Source organism: Apodemus sylvaticus, chromosome 21 (genome assembly GCF_947179515.1).
Source record: "Apodemus sylvaticus chromosome 21, mApoSyl1.1, whole genome shotgun sequence".
Classification (NCBI taxonomy): Eukaryota; Metazoa; Chordata; class Mammalia; order Rodentia; family Muridae; genus Apodemus; species Apodemus sylvaticus.
The window spans coordinates 6,630,067-6,652,212 of record NC_067492.1 but is presented as its reverse complement, the minus strand read 5'-3'; the positions used below and the strand labels follow the sequence as shown (position 1 = coordinate 6,652,212).

The following is a 22,146-nucleotide window of genomic DNA, read 5'->3' as shown; positions in this document are numbered from 1 at the left end:
TGTATCTCTCACATAGCAGGTCTTCCGTGTGAGTTTCTCTGCTTTCTGTTCCCTTGTGCAGGGAATAGATGAATGACAGATGTGTTATCCTTCCTTTTCATCCACTCTTCCCCACAGCATCCTGAGACATCTCACTCTCTAACCCATAGGAATCTGATCACAAGTCTGTAGCTCAGAAATACCACCCAGCATGTCTTCTCTTTGGGTTTCTCTTGCTTTTAGCATCTCTGACTGTGAAACAAATAGAGAAGTTGTTGGCGTGAGAATTAAAGCACCCCGGTTTAACGGTGCTTGCTGACTTCTGGATGCCCACATGTATTTTCTGGTGTCTTTTATAGAAGTAGAAATCCAGGTTGTGGACAGAGCGGGACCTCTGAGCCCCCACCCCACCCCCGCCCGCCCGCCATGGAGCAGAACTGAGAGCAGCTGTGGGGGCCTCATTGCCTCGTGTAGGCCCCGTGTGGTCTTCAGGAGCCAGCGTGCTTGAGAACTGCCCTGTGCAGAGCCAGTGGGCTTACAGTCCCAGTCAATCCCAAAGATCTTGAGCACAGAACAAAATTAAGTATTCAGACTATTTATTGATGTAGAATTTGTTTTGTTAGGTAATTATGTAAGTATTGCAAGTAGACTGTATATAAGAGAATAAAGCTGTCCTGGTGTGATGGCACACACCTTTATCCCAGCACTGGAGAAGCAGGCTGATCTCTAAGTTCAAGGCCAGCCTGGTCTACAGAGAGAGGTCCAGGAGAACCAGAGCTACTCAGTGAGACTCTGTCTAAAAACAAAGCTGCTTTTAGCACATATCGCAGGCAGTGGTGTGTTGGCTTGCCCCTGGCAAGAAAAGAAAAGTTGGTGCGTGTCAGAGAGAGCGTGCTAGTGGAGACAGACCTCAGAGGGATGTGGCATGCGGTAGTGCTTCGAGATGTAGAGGGAACTGAAGGGAGATGAGGCAGGATATAGTCAGTTTTGCCTTTGTCCTTCTCCTGGGCCTTCTAGGATAGTGTAAGGCTCCCGGCTATCACCCCAGAGCATGCTAGCTGTTGTGTCTGTCATGGAAATTCAGACACACAGCCTGGGGTGGTGGCAAGGTTCCCATCAGCAACTGTCTTTATTGACTTCATATGGGTGATGTCTAGTGTCAGTATGTAGTGCCTCTCAAAAAGAGGTAGCAATGCCCTCAGCTCACCATAACCTTTGCACTGATTGCTGACCCAGCTCAGCTGTGCCTGCAAAGTAGGTGTGGCCTCTTGGCTCTTAACTGCAGTTGGGGAGGCTGCTCTAATGAAAGTCACAAATGATTGGTGGGTAGGTGTGGCAGACCCAGAGGGCCATAGTGGGTAGTGATGTGTTGTTCTAACTGATGGAGACCCGACTGGGTGGGGGTGTTGTCCTGCCAGGAACATGTGACAAGAGGGTTATAAAACCAGAGCAAGGGACGTTGCTAGCTAGCACTGGGGAGCAGATCCAGAACAGTGGGTGTGCCCTGTGCAGGGCCAGTGTGGAAGTCTGATGGCCCCCTCTGTGGTGTTCTGGAATGGGCCACAGGCTCCCCAGAGCTGATGTCCATGGAGTAGCTCTGCAGAGTTCAGCAGTGACCCCTCCCTCTCCTGAGCACGCTTCCTCTGCAGTTTCATTAGTTTAGTAGTTGTATTCGGGAGGACAAACTGGTGTTGTCTAGCCGTGGGAACGTGGCCTTCCGTAAGTTCTGCTGGGTTGCAGTTGCTGAGTAACTATGCTTTGGGACAAGTTGGTAGAAGCAGCCCTGTGTTCCTCCTGAGCAGGCTACGTCTCAGATGTCAGACGAGAGGGGCCAGGTGGCCTTTCAGGCCCCGCAATGCCTGCTTCTACCAACCAGTGCTTTTTCAGGCTCAGAATCACAAAATTCATTATTCAGGTTTTACCTTAAGTATACTTTATATGATTTTTTCCTAATGTAAAATTATTTGGGACTTTTGCATGTTTTTGAACTCTTTAAAGAATCCAAATAAAAAGCTTTGATACTAGACACTTTGTAAACAGGCTGTACCACTGCGATGTTAGCCTCTCTGTTTCGGGGATGCTACATTAAGAGCTTCCCAGCCTTTGGGGGTGTTTGGAGCGTGTGTTTTAAATCTTGCTACGGGCAGGGCTTGGGCTGGCCAGCCAACGCTCACACTCTACGCTCTCACCCTCCCCAGCCCAGCCAGTGGTTTGTCGCTGTGATGCCACCGCACTTGACACTGCCCTTCAGGCGTCTCTTCTGGTCCTTGGCCTCCAGTCAGCTGATTCCCAGAAGACACAGAGGGCATAGCCTCCTGCCTACCGCTCCGGAGGCCCACATGGATGGGAGTGCCCCGGTGTTCATCCGTGCGCTGGCCTTTGGGGACAGGATCGCCCTTATTGACAAATATGGCCGCCACACCTACAGGGAACTGTATGAGCACAGCCTTTGCCTGGCCCAGGAGATCTGCAGGCTTCGGGGTTGTAGGGTTGGGGACCTCCAGGAAGAAAGGGTCTCCTTCCTGTGCTCCAACGATGTCTCCTACGTTGTAGCGCAGTGGGCCTCCTGGATGAGTGGTGGTGTGGCGGTCCCACTGTACTGGAAGCACCCTGAGGCACAGCTGGAGTACTTCATCCAGGACTCCCGGAGCTCTGTGGTTGTGGTCGGCCAGGAGCACTTGGAGCGGCTAAGCCCTCTGGCTCAGAGGCTGGGAGTCCCTCTCCTGCCTCTCACGCCTGCCATCTACTGTGGAGCCACAGAGAAGCCCACAGAGCAGCCAGTTCAAGAGAGGGAGTGGCGTGACCGGGGTGCCATGATCTTCTACACCAGCGGGACCACAGGCAAGCCCAAGGGCGCCCTGAGCACCCACCGTAACCTCGCCGCCGTGGTGAGCGCCGCTGTGCCTGGGGCTCTGTTTACTCCTCTCGCTATCCTGGCCTCATCTCTGCTCCTCACTGAGGGGCCCTGAGGTGTTTCCTGGGGTGGCCTGCTTTTCTGCAGTGTCATTCACAGCTGTCACCACCCTGTAAATTATGAAATGCTTGGTGACAAGGAGTAGCAGGTTCATGTGACCCATCAGTACATGGTGGCGAAGCACACAAGGATAGAGGAGTTAGGGGATCACTGAATGTCCCACCAAAATGGAATCGCTGCATGGTCAGGGTGTGTGACTAGTACCTCAGGTTGGGAGTTATAAGAGCACTCTAGAAACAGGAGCCACTTCTGTCACCTCCAGCCTTCTGAATTAGTTTTATATTCTGCCACGCCCAGAACCACCTTGGAAAGCCCATCAGTTAGCCACTGACTGCGCTCACTTTCTAAAAGGCGTGAGTGTGTCCCAGGAAGTCTCCTTACAGTGGGAACAGTGAAGTGAGGCATGAGGCAGCACAGAAGGAGGAAGCGAAGCCTGGGCTCCTGCAGCAGGGTTCCATCCGTCAGGCACACACACGGGTGTGACCGGCTGTGTGCGGCGTCCGAGGCAGTGCTGTTCCCCACAGGTGACCGGGCTGGTCCACACATGGGCATGGACGAGGAACGACGTGATCCTGCACGTGCTCCCGCTGCACCACGTCCACGGTGTGGTCAACAAGCTGCTCTGTCCACTCTGGGTCGGAGCCACCTGCGTCATGCTGCCTGAGTTCAGTGCTCAGCAGGTGAGTGTGGCTCAGGGGCTCCTGCCCGGCAGCCCCGGCAGTCACTGCAGGCGCGTGTTTGCTGGTTGGTGACAACACACACTTTTAATCCCAGCACTTGGGAGGCAGAGGTAGGTGGATCTCTGTGAATTTGAGGCCAGCCTGGTCCACAGAGCAAGTTCCAGGACAGCCAAAGCTACACAGAGAAACCCTCTCTTGAAAAACCAAAAACAAACCAACCAAATAAAAAAGCACACATTTATTTTCTTAGCAGTCTGATGGGCAGAGTCTAGAATGAATTTGATAAGAGGCAAAATCAAAGTATTGGAGGGAGTTACACCTGAAGGCTCCGCTGAGGTGGTTGCACCGTGCTTTTTATGGCTTCTAGTGGCTCTTGCTCCTGGGCCTGTGGCTGCTCCGGGGCCTGCGGCTACACCTCCCCATTCAATGCAGCTGACTCCAGTAGCCACGTGTCCCTTGCACTCTGCTGACCGATGTGTGTCTAGTCAGGGTCACTCCCGTGCAGACCCACCCCACCTGCCCTCTGCAGCTTGTCCTCTCCCCTCCCAGCAGACAGGAAGCAGGGATGTGGCGTTGGCCACGGGAGGGGACGTGGCAGCATGGCCAGTGTCACTGAGTTGAGTGGCATCACCTGTGTGGGGCGGTGTCCCCGGAGCTCCTGTGGTTGGTGTCGGCTCCTCTGGGAACCGGAAGGAGCTGTCCCTCACCTTTGTTCTTTCCGTCTTTGTTCTGTCTCTTGAGAGCTCTGTCCGTCACCTGAGACACCAGCTCCTCTCGTCAGTGTCTGCAGGATGAAGCCGGGTAGTTTGAGGGTCACGTGAGGAATTGTCCTTTGACAATCAGGAATTTTCAACCCTCGAGCCAGACTCTGTCCTTGCCTGAGCCGACAACACGATACTGTTCAGTCCTGTCTGCAGACCTTACACTATCCGTTGGCTTCTTTTCCTCCTGGAGTTGAACTTACATCATCTGCCTGCTCCCACCCTGCCCCACCCCTGTCTGGCTTCTTTCAAGCTTTGTCCTGCACTGTAGGCTATTGCCAAGCCTGCCCAGACCGTGCCTTTGCATCTTCAGGTTTTCACAGGCTCTTCACGGGCGTCTGCAGTCCTCCACATTCTCCTTGCTGTCATCTGACCCCTGACACTGCCGAATGCCATCGTGCCGTGGGCTAATAACCCGGCACTGGTCTTCCAGGCTCTGCCCCGCAGGCTCTGTCATTTCCGTTCACTCTCTGATGTTGGCTCTGGTCTCCAGAGGCGTGCATTTCCCTCTGTTGGCATCTGAGGTGAGGGCTCCTCATTACAGCTCAGTGGCTGGTGACCCTGCCAGGCTAGACTCAACATCCCAGTTCACATTTTCCAGTGCCTGGCTGGTGAGATCTGCCGCGTGTAACTCTGTGTGTGTGTGTGTGTGTGTGTGTGTGTGTGTGTGTGTATCTGTGTGTGTATCTGTGTGTGTGTGCATGTGTGGTGTGTGTGTATCTGTGTGTCTCTGTGTGGTGTGTGTGTGTGTATCTGTGTGTGTGGTGTGTGTGTGTATCTGTGTGTCTCTGTGTGTGTGTGTGTGTGTGTTTGTATCTGTGTGTGTATCTGTGTGTGTGGTGTGTGTGTGCAGCAGGGAGCAGGTCCATAACAAGCTTACTTGGTGTCAGCCCTTGGGTGCCTCAGAGCGACAAATGGACACCAGTTTTTCTTAAAGATATTGAAAAAAAAACCCTAACTGGTTAGAGACTTAAATGTCTTTATACTAATGCTTATTAGAAGTTTATTGTGGGTAAAATGCAAAGTTCACGTGAGGCTTTTAGATAAGATGACAGACCTACCTCCTGCTTGCCCTGAGCACTGTCCTAATCCCTGAGGCTGCCTCATGGTCCCTGTGTGGCTGCAGTTGCCTCTGGATTGTTCTTCCCCACAGACCAGACAGAGATATCCAGTGGGAAAGTTTCAGAGGCACAGGAGCCTGTCAGAGCTGGAGCCACTGATGGGTGCATCCATCTCGTCTGGGAAACAGCCTCTGTCAGGACAGGCCAGGAACAGAGGCACCGTGCGGCCGTGAGCCATGCTATGTTCTAATTGATGAATGCTGCTTCCTGTCCCCTTTAGGTTTGGGAAAAGTTCTTGAGTTCTGAAGCTCCACAGATTAACATATTCATGGCAGTGCCCACAATCTACAGCAAACTGCTGGATTACTATGACAAGCATTTCACACAGCCTCATGTCCAGGATTTTGTGCGCGCAGTTTGTAAAGAAAGAATTAGGTGAGTGGAAAGAACGCACATTTCCTCCCATGATGCTCGGCGGTAGTCAGCAGGCTTAACTCAATCCTAGTGTCTGCTCAGCTCTCCCATGAAATGATGGCCATCTCTGCATGTCTGTGTTCTGTCCTCTGTCTCGATTCTCATTCATATTCTCTCTCTCTCTCTCTCTCTCTCTCTCTCTCTCTCTCTCTCTCTCTCTCTCTCTCTCATCTACAGCCACGTGTTCTATCCACTCCTGGTCTCTCTGTGTTACACATCTCTGTCTGTTTCTCTCTGAGGCCTCCTCACACTCTGCCCCCACTGTTCACTGTCTTCCTGCCTCCTCCCCGAACTTCTGGACAGGCCCCTCTCCTCACAGCCACAAGCTAAGACCTGGGGCTATTCAGTAGCATGAAGTTTGCCCTTTTCTGTCCTGAGCCCAATGACATCATTTCTTCCCTGCTTTGATGCTGAAATGTAATTTGCTAACCCGAGGTGGTCACACCATGGGTTACTGGATCAGCATGCCTAGAACAGATGCACGATTCCAGCAGATGTGGGCACTTCTCTTCTGCCAGAGGGGCAGGGATGTAACCTGTGGAAAGGGGACTGAGACTGGGACAACTTTGATTTAAAGCTCCAAGTATAGCCTGTGTGGGTGTAGCCACAGTGCGTGCCTCACATCCAGACAGGAGGACAGGAGGACAGGCAGCAATGCCTCCTCCAGAGACTTCTGGATGGTCTGAGACAGATATGACAGCTTTACATTTTGTTCTGCCTGGCCTTCCTAGGTTCCCTGTCTATAGACACTGAGAAAGCCAGAGACCTATTTCTAATGGTGCAGCTGCTGGCTGCCTCTGTGCCCAGGCCTGCCATCTGAAACATCCTTGGGCATCTGCTTAGCAGCCAGAGCCAGGGAAGGATCAGTAGATCCCACCAAACCCATAGAACCACAGGCACATCTGCCATCTTTGAAATACAGACTCCTCAGCAGAGGTAATGAGACCTCTGAGGCTCTTGTTGGCCACACTCTTGTGGAGAAGAGCAGGGTTGGTTCCCACTTCAATTTAGAAGACACACAGAGGACTGTCCTGTCTGCATGTGGCCTGCATGGGGTTGTAGCAGAAAGCCATGTGGGGACTCTTGAGTGTCCCCTGTCGTTGCCGCCACCCCCTCCTGTGCCTTCCAGCCTCTGCAGCCCTGCTGTGCCGCACATGCCTCCTCCTGCAGGTGTCGCGGCCTTTCCTCCTTGGCATAGGCAGCCTCGTCACCACCACCCTGACATGATCTCTGTCGAGTCACGTGAGGGCTCCTGGTGAACAGCATCATAATTATTTGTTGTGACACCAAAGACGCTGCTTCAGCCAACATCCCTTCAAAAGACCTGCTTGCATCTGCATACACATACTGGGGAAAGGCCAGTTTCAGCCAGGTGGCAGTGGCACACACCTTTAATGCCAGCACTGGGGAGGCAGAGGCAGGCAGCTCTGAGTTCAGGGTCAGCCTGGACCTTACAATGAGCTCCAGGACAGCCAGGGCTGCCCAGAGAAACCTTGTCCTGAAACTTGTTCCCGCCCCCCAAGAAAAAATCCAACCCAGTTAAGCACTAAGTCACTTCTGTGCTAACGTGTGAGGCACAGAGATGGAAGAGGGAGTTTTGCACGCTCTGTGCCTGTGGACTGCCCCGTCCGAGCTAAGGAAGCCCCTGTGCTTGTGCCTCCCAGGCTGATGGTGTCAGGTTCAGCTGCTCTGCCCGTCCCACTGCTGGAGAAGTGGAGGAGCGCCACGGGCCACACACTGCTGGAGCGCTACGGCATGACCGAGATCGGCATGGCCTTGTCCAACCCCCTGACTGAGGCGCGCGTGCCAGGTACCAGCCGCTACACGGCTGTTTCTCTTCCATTTCCCAGTACCGGACATGGGACTCCTGGTCCACCTACACTTAGATAAGAAGGACACAGAGAACACTGCCCTCTGCAGCGGGCCGCAGGGTGAGGTGTGCCTTCTCAGGATGCAGCAGGCCACAGGATGGGGTGCACCTTCTCAGCCGCAGCCACCGTCTGCCTCAGTCCCCTTTCTCCCGAGGGAAGACAGCAGGGTGCTTCGTTCAAGCTTAAGTGAGTGGCAGTGCCCTTGGAGAGAGCCCAACCTCAGGGCAAAGTCCCCTCGCCTGCTACTGCCTCTTCCACCCTCAGGCAGTGGCTGCCGTCCTGCATTCCCGTCCTGGGACTTAGCTTTTCCCTGCTGTGAGTTCATGTGTCAGCGTGCGTTGCCTGGGGCAGCTCATTCTCTGCCCAGTGACCAACATACTGATCTGACCTCTGGGAACCTGGCAACCACCCCAAAGCATCCGGCTCCTGTCTATCTGGAACTGGGACAGAGTTTTGAATATCTGTACAGGTTTTCCATGTGAGTGTGGACCTGTGTCACACAGTACACATGAACACAGGCTTTTGCATGAGTTAGCCTGTTTGTTAACTGCTCCCACGTGACCGCTGCTCTCAGTACTTTTCATGTTCTTACTTCCACCCTTGTGAGTCCTGAACCCCAGAGGTTCCAGCACGGTCCTCCCCAAGGGCATCTGGCTCTTCCTTTGCTTTCCTGGGTGGATCAGAGTGACACTGTGCCCCAGTGTTCGAGAGAGGGTTGCAGATTGGGCAGAGTTCTCTGACCAGCCAGAAAATGGCAGAGGGCAGAGGTCCAGAGATGAAGCAGGCACGCCTGTGCTAGGTCAGAGGCAGAAATGGGAGAACAGGCGGGGTGCCCAGACAGCAGCGGCTCTCCTGTGGGAACTGCTCCTGGAGTGCAGGCTTGTGCTTGTTCTGAGAAGGCAGTATGTGACTAGGAATTACGTGGGTGTCCAACCCTGGATACCACTGTCAGCACCCTGGCCAGTTGGGTGCCTCGTACCTACCGTGACCATCACATACTAGCACCGTTTCTGCACAGCAGCCTGGCAGAAATAAAATAGAAGGTGGGTCCCAGACTAAGGGAGCCATCTTGGATTTCCTCCCTTCCCTCCTGTGATTCTTCTTGTTGACTGTGACAACTCTGACTAGGAAGCTGCTCTCCTGCTGAGGAACTGATCAGAACACTGTGGTTTTTCAGCTCAAGAGTGCCAAGTCCAGCTACAAACTGGAGCTGCAGCACGGCAGGGTCCCCTGAATGGAAAGGCCTAGCAGCAGCAGGCTTGGTCACCTCTTTCCATGGGAGCATCATGGAGTGTATTCTGTGACTGAGGAGAGTGTGTGTGAAAACAATCACACAGCAGAGCTTTGTGTGCGTCTTTTCACTTGGCCCCTGGTGCTAGACCACTTTATACCATCACGGACCAGGAGACAGAGCTGCCCAAGGTCACTCCATTTGGGACCAGACTCAAAACCAAACCTTCTAACCGACTTCCAAGCTGTGGGGAGCACAGAGTTCTAACAGAGCCCAGATCTGGAGGGGGTTGGGGAGCCAGACGGCTCTAATGGCCACAAATACAAGGGCGAAAAGTGAGGCCAGGCCAGGAAGGAGCGTAGGGCACTGAGGACGGCCCACGAAGCTACGGGGTGTTGGCTTCTGATGGGTCCTGGATCCTCTGTGGTGCTCCGGTGCCATGTGTGATAGCACGGGGAAGGAGAACATCATACCTGCTCACCAGAGGCGGCTCTGGGCCGGGCTCAGCTACACTCACAGGTTCTCCTTTTGTCTCACGACCTGAGAGCTGCTCCTAGCCTGATGACTCTCTGCTCAGGTGCAGCTTGATGCTCAGGGGCTCCTGCGGCCTCTAGAATAGGAATTCGGCAGGCGTGAGAACTGAGGGCATCCCTCCCTCTGAGGAAAAGTGGCAGTCCCGTTTAAGTCTAGTGCGGTGACGAAGGGCACTGGTGAAGTTAACACCTCGTGTCTGCTGAGGGCATACTTGTGAGTCTGGTGAAGACCTCAAGATGCCATCTAACTCATCTCAGAAGGTGGCAGGTCAATTGATGGTAATCTTCTGGCTGGTCATACACACACGGGGGTGAGGTCTGTAGGCATGAAGGGGCTAGACACCCCACCCCCACCCCCAACCTCTGACTAAAACAGCCACTGTTGCTGGAAGTTTATCTTAACAATCAGCTAGATCTTAGCAGCCATGCTGGAGGAGCGGCATGGTGGTCTAGATCTTAGCAGCCATGCTGGCTGGGAGGAGCGGCATGGTGGTCTAGATCTTAGCAGCCATGCTGGAGGAGCGGCATGGTGGTCTAGATCTTAGCAGCCATGCTGGAGGAGCGGCATGGTGGTCTAGATCTTAGCAGCCGTGCTGGAGGAGCAGCATGGTGGTCTAGATCTTAGCAGCCGTGCTGGGGGAGCGGCATGGTGGTCTAGATCTTAGCAGCCATGCTGGAGGAGCGGCATGGTGGTCTAGATCTTAGCAGCCGTGCTGGAGGAGCAGCATGGTGGTCTAGATCTTAGCAGCCATGCTGGAGGAGCGGCATGGTGGTCTAGATCTTAGCAGCCATGCTGGCTGGGAGGAGCGGCATGGTGGTCTAGATCTTAGCAGCCATGCTGGAGGAGCGGCATGGTGGTCTAGATCTTAGCAGCCGTGCTGGGGGAGCGGCATGGTGGTCTAGATCTTAGCAGTCATGCTGGAGGAGCAGCATGGTGGTCTAGATCTTAGCAGTTGTGCTGGAGGAGCGGCATGGTGGTCTAGATCTTAGCAGTCATGCTGGAGGAGTGGCATGGTGGTCTAGATCTTAGCAGCCATGCTGGGGGAGCGGCATGGTGGTCTAGATCTTAGCAGCCGTGCTGGGGGAGCGGCATGGTGGTCTAGATCTTAGCAGTTGTGCTGGAGGAGCGGCATGGTGGTCTAGATCTTAGCAGCCGTGCTGGGGGAGCGGCATGGTGGTCTAGATCTTAGCAGCCGTGCTGGGGGAGCGGCATGGTGGTCTAGATCTTAGCAGCCGTGCTGGAGGAGCGGCATGGTGGTCTAGATCTTAGCAGCCGTGCTGGAGGAGCGGCATGGTGGTCTAGATCTCAGCAGCCATGCTGGAGGAGCGGCATGGTGGTCTAGATCTTAGCAGCCGTGCTGGGGGAGCAGCATGGTGGTCTAGATCTTAGCAGCCGTGCTGGAGGAGCGGCATGGTGGTCTAGATCTTAGCAGCCGTGCTGGAGGAGCGGCATGGTGGTCTAGATCTTAGCAGCCGTGCTGGGGGAGCGGCATGGTGGTCTAGATCTTAGCAGCCGTGCTGAGGAGGGACTTCCTGAGAGGAGGAGCGTGCTCCTAGGGTCACCGGGAAGGCTGTGTGAGCATACAAGCACCTCACAGATGACAGGGAACTCTGAGGTGATGGGGCAGAGAGAAAACGACCCCACCACGGCACTTTGGACATCCTCATCTACAGCCCTGCCACTAAGAAGACGCCGAAGACGACAGTTGTGTGGTTGCGTCTGCCTGCAGCACCAGAGCAGGAAACACACAGAGACAAAGCAGAACCCAGACAGCAGGGGAAGGAGGTTTCCTCTGGGATGGCTGTGTCCCAGGGGATGAGGCTTGGAAGCTGGAGAGGTAGAGACATCACAGTGTCCTGGTCCTCACGGCACGGGGCTGTGCATGTTGACATTGTTAATTATGCCACACATGGTCACCCTGATTTTTTATTGTTGTTTTTGTTTTTGAGTTTTTTGTTGTCATTTTGGGGTAAATTTTGTTGTTGTTCTGTGTAACAACCCTGCTGTCCTGGAACCTGTTTTGTAGACCAGGCTGGCCTCGAACTCACAGAGATTCGCCTGTTTCTACCTCCCAAGTACTAGGATTAAAGTCAAGCACCACCACACTCCACCCAGTCACTCTTATTTCTAAAGTCTTACAGCCCAGAAGACAGAGCTGCTTAGCTGTCTGACTGAGGTAGGGTGACTCACTTCACTAGAGCGAGGCCTAGGCATCCTCACACCTAGAGTCAAAACACCCCAGGCAGCTTCCCATGCATGGCTCGCCTCCTGCCCCTCTGCAGTGGAAAGCCAGCCATGGAGGCCACATGCCTCATCTGAAATCAGGGTCTAAGCAAGCAGAGCTCACGAGAGCCTGAACCCAAGATGCTGAGTGTGCGAGGAGAGCCCACTAAGCTGCAGTTGGGAGAACTGTGCTTAGATTCCTTTTAACTGCAGCGGTTAGCTGGGCGGGGGTGGCGCACGCCTGTAATCCCAGCACTTGGGAGGCAGAGGCAGAAGGATTTCTGAGTTCGAGGCCAACCTGGTCTACAGAGTGAGTTCTAGGACAGCCATGGCTATAAGAGAACCCCTGTCTCGAAAAAAAAACAAAAACAAAAACAAACAAAAAAACCAAAAAAACTACAGCAATTAAAATAAAGTCCTAAAGACATAAAATGAATCCTCGGGAGAAAGGTGTGATTGAACATTGGCCTCGTGCCTGGATGTGGTTACCTCTCTGCTCTCCACCCTGTTCCTGCTTGGGACATTGGCCTCGTGCCTGGATGTGGTGACCTTTCTGCTCTCCACCCTGTTCCTGCTCTGCTCACTGGCACCAAGGCATGTGAGCTCAGGGCCCCAAGTCAGCAGCAGCGTAAAACTTCAACCCAGGGCATCGTCCGGAACCATGGGGACTTCCTGGACACATGCCTACCGACTGGGTCTGTCTCAGCTTTGTGGGAGGAAGCGTAAGGCCAGAGGTCTGGGGCAGCCCAGTCTACAGAGTAAACCATAGGCACCGACACACGGACCCCCCCCCCCACATTAGCCCTTTCTGGGATGCACCCATGGTCTGCTTTAGTCAGTCCCTGCACACACCTGTCCCCTCACATAAGTCTCCCTTGGGTCCTCCAGCCGGGTGGCCAGCTCGCCCTGACCAGGCAGGAGTAGTGAAGGATCCCATGGCTGCCGCATGGCCAACATTCCTCTGGCTGTGCCCCAGCAGCTGCGGCACAGCCTCTGAGGCGTGGCTGAGGAGGGCTGGCTGCTCACACACAGGCCCACTGGAGCAGAGCACACTGATCATCTCCTCACAGTGGCCCATGACTTACACAGGAGGAAGCATGGTCCCAACCCAGGACTGCAGCTCTCCAACTCCTGCCTTTTCCCCATTTCTCTACAGGTTCTGTGGGGACCCCATTGCCAGGCGTGGAAGTACGCATCGTGTCAGAAAACCCGCAGAAGGGCTCCCCCTACGTCATCCATGCGGAGGGAAATGAGAGGGGGACAAAGGTGAGGTCATCTTCTGAAGATTTCCTCCTCACCATGCAGGGGTGGGGCAGCCTTAGACAGTAGAGATGTGATGGGTGTGACAGGCATGTGCCAATGTGTCTGAGCGTCCCCCAAGAGGAGTGGGAAGGCCCCGCTTATAGGGTAGGGTGGCACTGTCCACAGCTCTGCAAACATTCATTGCTCATAGACCCCTGTTGTCACTGGTCGGTGTTTGGTTCTCACGTATGCAAGCAATTTGAGAAAATATAAACGAAGGAAGGAAGGAAGGAGAGAGAGACAGTACTTCCATCCCTTCCCAGAGCAGCATGGGGGAGCTCAGCCCGGGTGTGTCTTGCCCCTCCCTGTAGCTCTGTCCCTGGGGGACATTTTGAGGGGGTCATACGGTGTTACTAAGGCGGAGCATGGAGCAGCAGGGCAGCAGTCGTCACGGATGGGGCCTGTCAGGTTCTGGCACCATGTGGAGCCCGTGTGTTCAGCCCTTTCATCTGCAGGACAGCGGGTCTCCGCTTCATTCATGACCTTGAACTTGTCAAGTGTGGATAAGAGGGGGACGTTGTCTTCTTCAAGTGAAGGTTTTAAGAACTAAGAACTAGAGAGTTGGAGGGACTGCTCAGTGCTTAAGAGCGCTGGCTACTTTCCCAGAGGACCCAGGTTCAATTCCCAGCACCCACAGGGCAATTCCAGTTCCAGGGGAACACATATGTGCTGGCAGACCACCAATACACATAAAATAAGTCATTTTAAAAGGGGCTGAGAGCTTCTAATCATAAGGGACCTCGGCTATAGAGACATTTAGGATTCATGGGAAGTGGAATTTTGACCTGAGAGGAAGAGATTACCTCAGAGAGTGACAGCGCGTTGTGTGCCGCTGACCTGTGACCCTGAGGAAGGGAAGGAGCAAGGAGTCTGTGTCCTCCCTAGTCAGTTCCTTCTCCACAATGCTAGTGTCCTGCCAGCAGGCCTTCCAGCGCACCCTGATTCCCCTCCCGAGGCGGCTGTGGATCCTTGGGGCCCTGCCCTTACTGCCTTAGCTTCCAGCAAGGGGAAAATGGTTGCTGGTGCGCCAGAGAGCAAGCAGGTGGGACCTGGTGGCTCGGAGCCTAAGTCTGTGAAAAGCTCGTTTCATCACGAGTTCATAGATACTTCATTTTCTCATAATTATAAATCCTAAGACCTTTCTGTCTGTGAGGCTTCCAGAACATGACTTTAAATGTTGGGGTTTTCTCCTCCTAATAAAAGCCCACTGTGCCCACTGCCCATATGCGTGGTGTGGAGGACATGCCTCTGGGGCTGGTGCTGGTGGCCCGAGAAGGCCAGTCTTACAAGTGGCTCTTGCTGCGGGCTGTGCCCAAGGCCTTCTAGAAGGCACGTGCTGCCTTTGCACACAGGCGGCAGCAAGCGTCTGTGCACTCGGTCCTCTGCACTCACCTGCCGGGGCGTGCAGTCTCAGCCAGGCGCTGCCTCCACGTGATGCTGGCGCCCCTCTGGCTGGATAGTGTCTGACCTGACCCTGCATTCCTTCCCGGTGCCCCTGTTGGCACAAACCCTCGTGAGCATGTGAGTCTGTGCTAGACCCTGAGCGCAGCCTACAGATGGGTGCTGTGCCCTTGAGTGTGTGCCGGCATGTGGCACTTGGCAAGGTCAGATTCTCTGACTGCTGCATTTATGACTCTGGCTTTGGGGGAGCTCAGTGGTAGAGTGCTTGCCCTCGGGTCTATGCTCAGTCACATAGACAGTGGAACCCGAAAACTTACCACATGATCACCCTAAATCTTTTTCTTCATACTTCCTGCTAGGAGAGATTATCTGATCAGCTCATAGAGGGAAGGTAAAACAAAATCCTGCATCTCATCCTAGTCTCTCTCACAGAGGACAGACATGTTTTCTGTGGTTACCACTGTGGTTGCTTTGAAGACGTGCTCCCTCCCTGTCAGCCTATTGAAGGCCCTGAGAGCTACATCTTGTTCTCTTCTGTCCGTGACTGATAGGAGCCCTGCATAGCTGCCCATAACTCCTTGCTGTAGGTTTTTGGACTTTGTAAAGTCAAGGATCCTTGGGGAGATGGGCCCCTAAAACTGCACCTGACTTAGGCTCTCTGATTCTCAAGAGATTGTCTGGCCATCAGCCTGATTGACTTTTATGTCAGGAGGATTCTGGGAGGAGGTGAGGGACGGAGTGGGTGTGTTCTTGGACCAGGATGTGGTATCCAAGCTAGTCAAAGCTGTGAGCTGAGGCTTTATTCTCTAGGTAGTGGCTATGTGCACTGAGAGGAATGGCCCCTGGTCCTGGAGAAGGACCTGCTGTGAGCTGGGTAAGAACACTCCCTGTGTGCAGGGGCTGCCAGGCCTGCGAATGCATTGTCAGGCATTGTCTCTCTCTCCTTTCCTCCATCCTTCATTTATTTATTTATATTTTCTCAAATTGCTTGCATACGTGAGAACCAAACACTGACCAGTGACAACAGGGGTCTATGAGCAGCCATGGACAGTGCCGCCCTGTCCTAGAAAGTAGGGCCTTCCCACGAGGATGCAGCAGCCATGAGCAGCTATAGCTGGAGCAAACTTGCTTCTCTAAAACAATTAATTACCTCATCAGTTCTCCACAGGCAAGCCGTCAGCTCTGCCACGTTCTCCCCTGTGGCTGCCAGCACCCTGCTTCCCCCCCCCCCCTTCTCCTTCCTTTCCCTACTCCCTGGTCTTTGCCATCTGCCCTGATGTGTCACCTGCTGTACCTGCCCCACATGGAAGGGTCAGACATTGACGTCCTTTACCTAATAGCCTTTCCTTCCGATGGGATGGGTGACCATTGCTAGGCATGTGCCCTCCTATGAGACATGCGTGCTTACCCACCGTATTCAGGGCCAGTCAGGAAACAGCTGGTCCCAGCTGAGGAATCTTCAAACCAAAAGGCAGGTGTCTGCACCAAGTGCGTACCAGTACCTGTGGAGGCAGGAAGAGGACTTTGGATCCCTGGAGCTGGAGTTATAGATAGCTATAAGCCAATGTGTGGTTGCTAAAAATCTGTCTAACCCAGGCCCTCTGGAAGAGCAGCCAGTGAGTGTTCTTAATTATTGAGCCAACTTTCCAGCCTCACTCTATACCTTTTTTCTGGGCATGGGGTCTGCTTACCCACAGCCCTTTGAAGCAGTGCTCACCAACATCTGTAACACCAGTTGCAGGGGATCTGACACCCTCTGTGGACCCGAGGATTCTCCAGCTTGTGGTTCACACACATAGACAAACACATAAAATAAAAGAAATCTTTAAGTGCATACTTAAATGACTACCCAAAATGTTTTGCACTGTTTATGTGGCCCTTATCAAAACACCAAGGACATCTTCACAGAGATAGAAGTTATTCTAATATTGCATAGAATTACAAATGATCCCAAATAACCAAAGCATCTTCAGCAAAAAGAACAGAGTTGTGGGTCTTGAGCTCCCTGCCTTTAAACTCTACCGAAGACCACTACCCACGGGGACACAGCACTGTCGTGAAGACCACTACCCACGGGGACATAGTACTGTCGTGAAGAAGAGACATACATGTGGACCAGCACCACAGAACAGAGAATGAGGAGTCAGCTTTTAGCCGGGTGTTTCACTTAAAGAAGAAGGCTGTCTCATCAGAATGTTGAGAAAACCAGAGCCCAGATAGAGAAAGACAAGACCAGAGGTGGGGTGCTGTCTGCTGTCATCACAGCACTTAGGAGGTGTAGGCAAGAAGGGTGTGTTTGAGGCCAGCCTGGGTGTGTGCAGGGAGTCCAGGCAAGTCTCAGGCAGATACTGGCTCAAGCAAACATCCTACAAAACCTGACTGTATAAAGAACCAGTTCTGAGTCAAGGATTCTTCAATGTACGACCAGCAACTCTGATAGTCCTAGGAGACAGAAGGATCAGGGACAGTGTTTTAGGCAGAGGTGTTTGGAACATAGCAGACAAGAGCAAAAATCTATTTCTGGGATTGGGTTAATTTAGAAAGTTTCTGGCCCTGAAAAACCTACGAAGAAATGGTCACAGAATAGGCGGAAACCCCTTCAAAGCACGCATCTGATAACTAGCATCCGAAATCTAGAAGGAACTCTGCTGACTGCCAAGGAAAAAAGCAGCCCATTAAAAGGGCGGGAGACTCAGACACTTCTCACAAAATGGCAGACTCGTGGTCAACACATGTATACTAATACACTAATTAATTAGAAAATATTAATGTCACTAATTGTCAAGGAAACCCAAGTGAAGTCCAAAATAAATGTGGCTAATCTCCATTAGAATGGCAGCCATGGGAAGACAAAAGCACAGCAGAGAGGACGGAGTGGGGCCTGAGCTCACCGTGGGAACGTAAGTTAGTACGTTATAGTCATCGTGGGAAATAGTATGGAGGCTTAGCAGAAAGGGGACAAAGGAGAGGACAGGCTCCGACAATCTGTGTAGGTACAGGGAGGCTGTAATATGGCAGGCTGTGTCCATGTTTGCCACAGCACTTCATAATAGCCAGTGAATAGCATCAGCTGGCAGAAAGCCCGATAAGGGACCGGCATGGATTACGTACCCAGTATGCACAGCGGAAGGTGAGGACCATTCGAGCTTTTAAAGGGGACATACCGGGCACGTCAGTGTGTGCCTAACCCAGCACTCCACTCAGACTGGAGTAGTAGCACTGTGTAGGATGAGACCTGATCTCAAAAAAGGGAGATGTGCTGTCATTTAGGGACCGTGAGTGGTGCTGGAGGCCTCTGTGAGTAAGATGAGCTGGGCACTGAAGGCTCGTGCCGTGGCTTCATGTATGGGGTCACAAAAGCAGATCTAGGTGGTGACTGAAGGCTGGGGCTGGGAGATTTGAGGGACTCCAGCTCTGTTCCCAGGAGTGGAGTATTTGTTTCTCATGGTGGCTGCTAAGCGTGGTCCCATAGTGCTACCAGAGCTGGAGGGTACACTGAGTCCAGTCAGGATTGGTGGGCATCTGTCTCCACGGCCTCAGACATGGCGGACCTGAAGAGGTTTAGCTGCCGGGCGGTGGTGGCACACGCCTGTAATCCCAGCACTCTGGGAGGCAGAGGCAGGCAGATTTCTGAGTTCCAGGACAGCCTGGTCTACAGAGTGAGTTCCAGGACAGCCAGAGCTACACAGAGAAACCCTGTCTCGAAAAACCAAATCCAAAAAAAAAAAAAAAAAAGCAAAACAACAACAACAAACAAAACGAGAGTTTTAGCTGGGTTTAGAGCAGGATTAAACTGAGTCTTGGGGAACCAGTGTCCTGAGGACCCTGACTCTGCTCTATGTTTTTGGGTGCTGACGCTGTGATAGCTGCTGGTTTCAGGAAATCTGGTGTGGCATAGTGGGATGATCCCCCACATCCTCAGGAGCCCTTAGTATCTATGTTTCAAAACCCAGGTTACCATGGTGGATGAGCCGCAGTCAGATTTCAGAAACGCAGCCTGCTGAGACTGGGGGAGGGGCAGACATGTGTCTCAAGGTTAATAAGCCGGTGTGCATCTAGTTCTTGCCACTTGCCTGGGAGTACATACTCTTATTGTACGGAAGCTGAAATTAAGACTCACAGTGATGCCCTGGTTAAAGATCCCCAGCCCTGCTGCCTGCCCACCACAGGAGCCAGGCTGTGTGTGGCAAGGGGGACTTCAGGTGTCATTATACCGCTGGCTGTGAAGGAGCGTGGCTTCGCCATGGTTGAGTTCTCACTAGATCCTGAAGTCGCACGTGGGTGGGTTACACTGGCTGGCTTTCTAGCCACAGGAATGCAGTGTACCTGCATAGAGCCAAGCCTTCTGGTCCTCAGTTAGCTACATGTAGTATCCCGTTCAGTCCAACAGAACCCATGCAGTGAGCTTTACACAGGTGATGTTTACTATCAAGCTGGGCTGAATCACGTGACTGGGAAGGCTGCTCTAAGACGTAAGGACTCAGCGGGGTCCCTAGGGAGTACCTGAGAGGGGAGGTGGGACCTGGTAAGGTAGCTGCACACTGAGGTGTCAGAGATGGCTCCTGGTGCCACAACACAGCTGGTGACTTGTCAGATGGCATAATTGGGATGCATGACTCTAAAGACTGAGGATGCTGGGTAGGCAAGAGGCCTGAAATGTCTACACCATGGGGTTACTACATCTGTGAGTATGCAGCAGCAGCCCAGAGCCTCTACCATGGAGAGAGGTTCCTTCCAACACCCAGCCCTGCTTTCCATTCAAGACCTGCTTCCTCCCAGACATCATGTGGTAGAACCCCGGGGAGTAACATTGGGAGCAAAGCCTTAACACATCCAGATGTGATGTGTGTTCCTTTTTTGCTGCAAAGTGACTTTTCGTGTAGTGGGGGTTCACTGACTGCTGCTTATGAGACATTTGTGCAGTGATTTGAGTCTGGGGAGCCTTCAGAAGGTTATGTTGGGGGTTGGATGACAGGATGGGCTTTAGAAAATTTGGGACCCCAAGGCCTCTGATCAAATCAGGAGGTTCAGCACCTGATGGAATCTTGGCAAGATGGCATTATTGCGAGATAGTGGCAGTTTGGGGAAAATGAATCACTCAGGGTGAGCCCTCCAGCTCCTCCCTCTCTGCTTCCTGGTCACCATAAGGTCGACAGCCCTGCTCCACTCAGCTTCCACTGGGACGCCTGCCTCATCACAGGTCCAGAAATGAGGGGACTGAGAACCACGAGACAGACTAATTGCCTTGCTGTAAGAGGATGTTTAGTTGTCCTCTTAGAAGCTTGTCACAGCAGTAAAAAACTGACTGACATGAGGTGTTTCCAGATTTGGGTCTTGAGACGTTTTGATAAATGTTAATATCAAGGTTTTCTCCTGCAACTAAGGATCTCTGTCTCTGAGGTCGGGGCCTGTGAAGGCCTGCTGTCATATGCTGCAGCATATTTGAGAACTGCTCGATGGTTCCTGGAGGGGGTGGGGCTGCTTCACATCCCCCCATCAATAGGTTCTGTCTGTTCCCGTGTTTGGAATCTGCTCCTGCCCATCACTCTGGGTGCTGGCACATGTTTAGCTCCAGCGGCGAAGGTGTCTTCCGCCACCACAGACGCCCACCTCTCTGCAGCAGAGTCCGCCCTGGGCTTCAGGCCCTTTTATGCAGCTGTTTTCTGAATTTTGGGGGTGTGTTTCTTCCTGTTGTTCCCTTTTACCTGGCTTGTCACCAACATTGAAAACCAGGCCTAGGGAAAGAACTTGGTCTGGGGCACGTGGGTGGTTTGCTGAGTGATGTGTAGCCTGCCCCGATCACTACAGACTCAGCAGGGCACGAGAGCACTATTGAAGAGCCCTGTCTGGATGCATGGTTTCCAGGTCTCCATTCTGTGGTCTGTTTTTTATTCTCCTGTGTTTATAGATCAGAGTTTGTAATTTTGTCAAGCCTGCTTTTTTATTTCTTTTTCATTCATGACTTAAGCTTTCAGTTGGCATATCTGTGAACTAAAGGAACCTTCCTTAGGTTTTCTTCTGAAAGCTTGATTCGTGGTTAAGGCTGTGGTGTGTCTGAGGTGTATCTCGCCTAGTATATGAAGAGGTTACTGTTACTATTTTGTATATGGTTATCCAGCTGGCCAGCTCTGTCCACTGAAAAGACAACCTCTGCAAGCTTGGCAAACGTCAGTTCCATATACGTGAGCGGATTGGGCACTGCCGGCACCATGCCACCTCCACACCTGTGACGTCTCAGTGTCTTAAGTGTTGCGTGGCTCCAGTAGCTTAACCCTTTGCTTTCAGTTACTTTAACTACAAATGTCAGTTTTTGAATTTAAGTTTTGCAGTGTTAGGGATCAAGCCCAAGACCTGTACCTACTCAGCAAGTGCTCCCCCACTGAGCTATTGCTCCTACACTTCTGCACATACCAGCTTTGTGTTTGTGTGTGAAGGGTGCACACACCATGGCATGCATGTAGAGACCAGATGGGAACCTCAGGTGTTGGTCCTTGTCTCCATGCAGGACTTCCTGTTCACTAGCATGTATAGCAAGATAGCTGGCCTTGAGCCTGAAGGATCCTCCTGTCTCCGACTCTCACCTTGCTGCATGCCTGCATCACAGATACACATAACCACATGCCTGCATCACAGATACACATAACCACATGCCTGCATCACAGATACACATAACCACATGCCTGCATCACAGATACACATGGCCACATGCCTGCATCACAGATACACATAACCACATGCCTGCATCACAGATACACATAACCACATGCCTGCATCACAGATACACATGGCCACATGCCTGCATCACAGATACACATAACCACATGCCTGTGTCACAGATGCACATAACCACATGCCTGCATCACAGATACACATAACCACATGCCTGCATCACAGATACACATAACCACATGCCTGCATCACAGATACACATAACCACATGCTTGCATCACAGATACACATAACCACATGCCTGCATCACAGATACACATGGCCACATGCCTGCATCACAGATACACATGGCCACATGCCTGCGTCACAGATACACATAACCACATGCCTGCGTCACAGATACACATAACCACATGCCTGCATCACAGATACACATGGCCACATGCCTGCATCACAGATACACATGACCACATGACTGCGTCACAGAAGCACATAACCACATGCCTGCGTCACAGATACACATAACCACATACCTGTATCACAGATACACAGGACCACATGCCTGCGTCACAGATACACATGACCACATGCCTGCGTCACAGATACACATAACCACATGCCTACATCACAGATATACATAACCACATGCCTGCATTACAGATACACATAACCACATGCCTGCATCACAGATACACATGGCCACATGCCTGCATCACAGATACACATGACCACATGCCTGTGTCACAGATGCACATGAACACATGCCTGCGTCACAGATGCACATAGCCACGTGCCTGCGTCACAGATGCACATGGCCACATGCCTGTGTCACAGATGCACATGAACACATGCTTGCGTCACAGATGCACATGGCCACACTTGGCTTTTGCATGCCAAGGGATCATATCCATCTTCCCAGGGATTGTCTTCCCAGGGATCAAATCCGGGACCGGTACCTACTCAGCAAGTGCTCCACCACTGAGCCA

At 52.6% G+C, this 22,146-nt stretch overlaps 1 protein-coding gene and 1 non-coding gene across 6 annotated transcripts in view; one reads left to right on the top strand and one right to left on the bottom strand.

Annotated features, from left to right (window-relative positions):
- Acsf3 (acyl-CoA synthetase family member 3) overlaps nt 1–22,146 on the top strand; it is a 40,051-nt gene that overhangs the window by 2,071 nt on the left and 15,834 nt on the right. For 3 of the 5 annotated variants that reach the window (XM_052166580.1, XM_052166578.1, XM_052166581.1), the window contains exons 2-6: nt 2,178–2,867; nt 3,478–3,633; nt 5,736–5,890; nt 7,594–7,739; nt 12,945–13,054. In XM_052166580.1, coding sequence (XP_052022540.1) covers nt 2,202–2,867; nt 3,478–3,633; nt 5,736–5,890; nt 7,594–7,739; nt 12,945–13,054 — 1,233 coding nt within the window. In that variant the 5' untranslated portion in view covers nt 2,178–2,201. Of the gene's footprint in view, nt 1–1,500; nt 1,699–2,177; nt 2,868–3,477; nt 3,634–5,735; nt 5,891–7,593; nt 7,740–12,944; nt 13,055–22,146 lie in introns of those variants that run through there. The other 2 variants (XM_052166579.1, XM_052166582.1) reach the window with 2 other exon arrangements.
- Nucleotides 20,200–20,327, bottom strand: LOC127672238 (small nucleolar RNA SNORA72). The gene has a single exon (XR_007974896.1). It is a non-coding gene; the product is annotated as a small nucleolar RNA SNORA72 (small nucleolar RNA).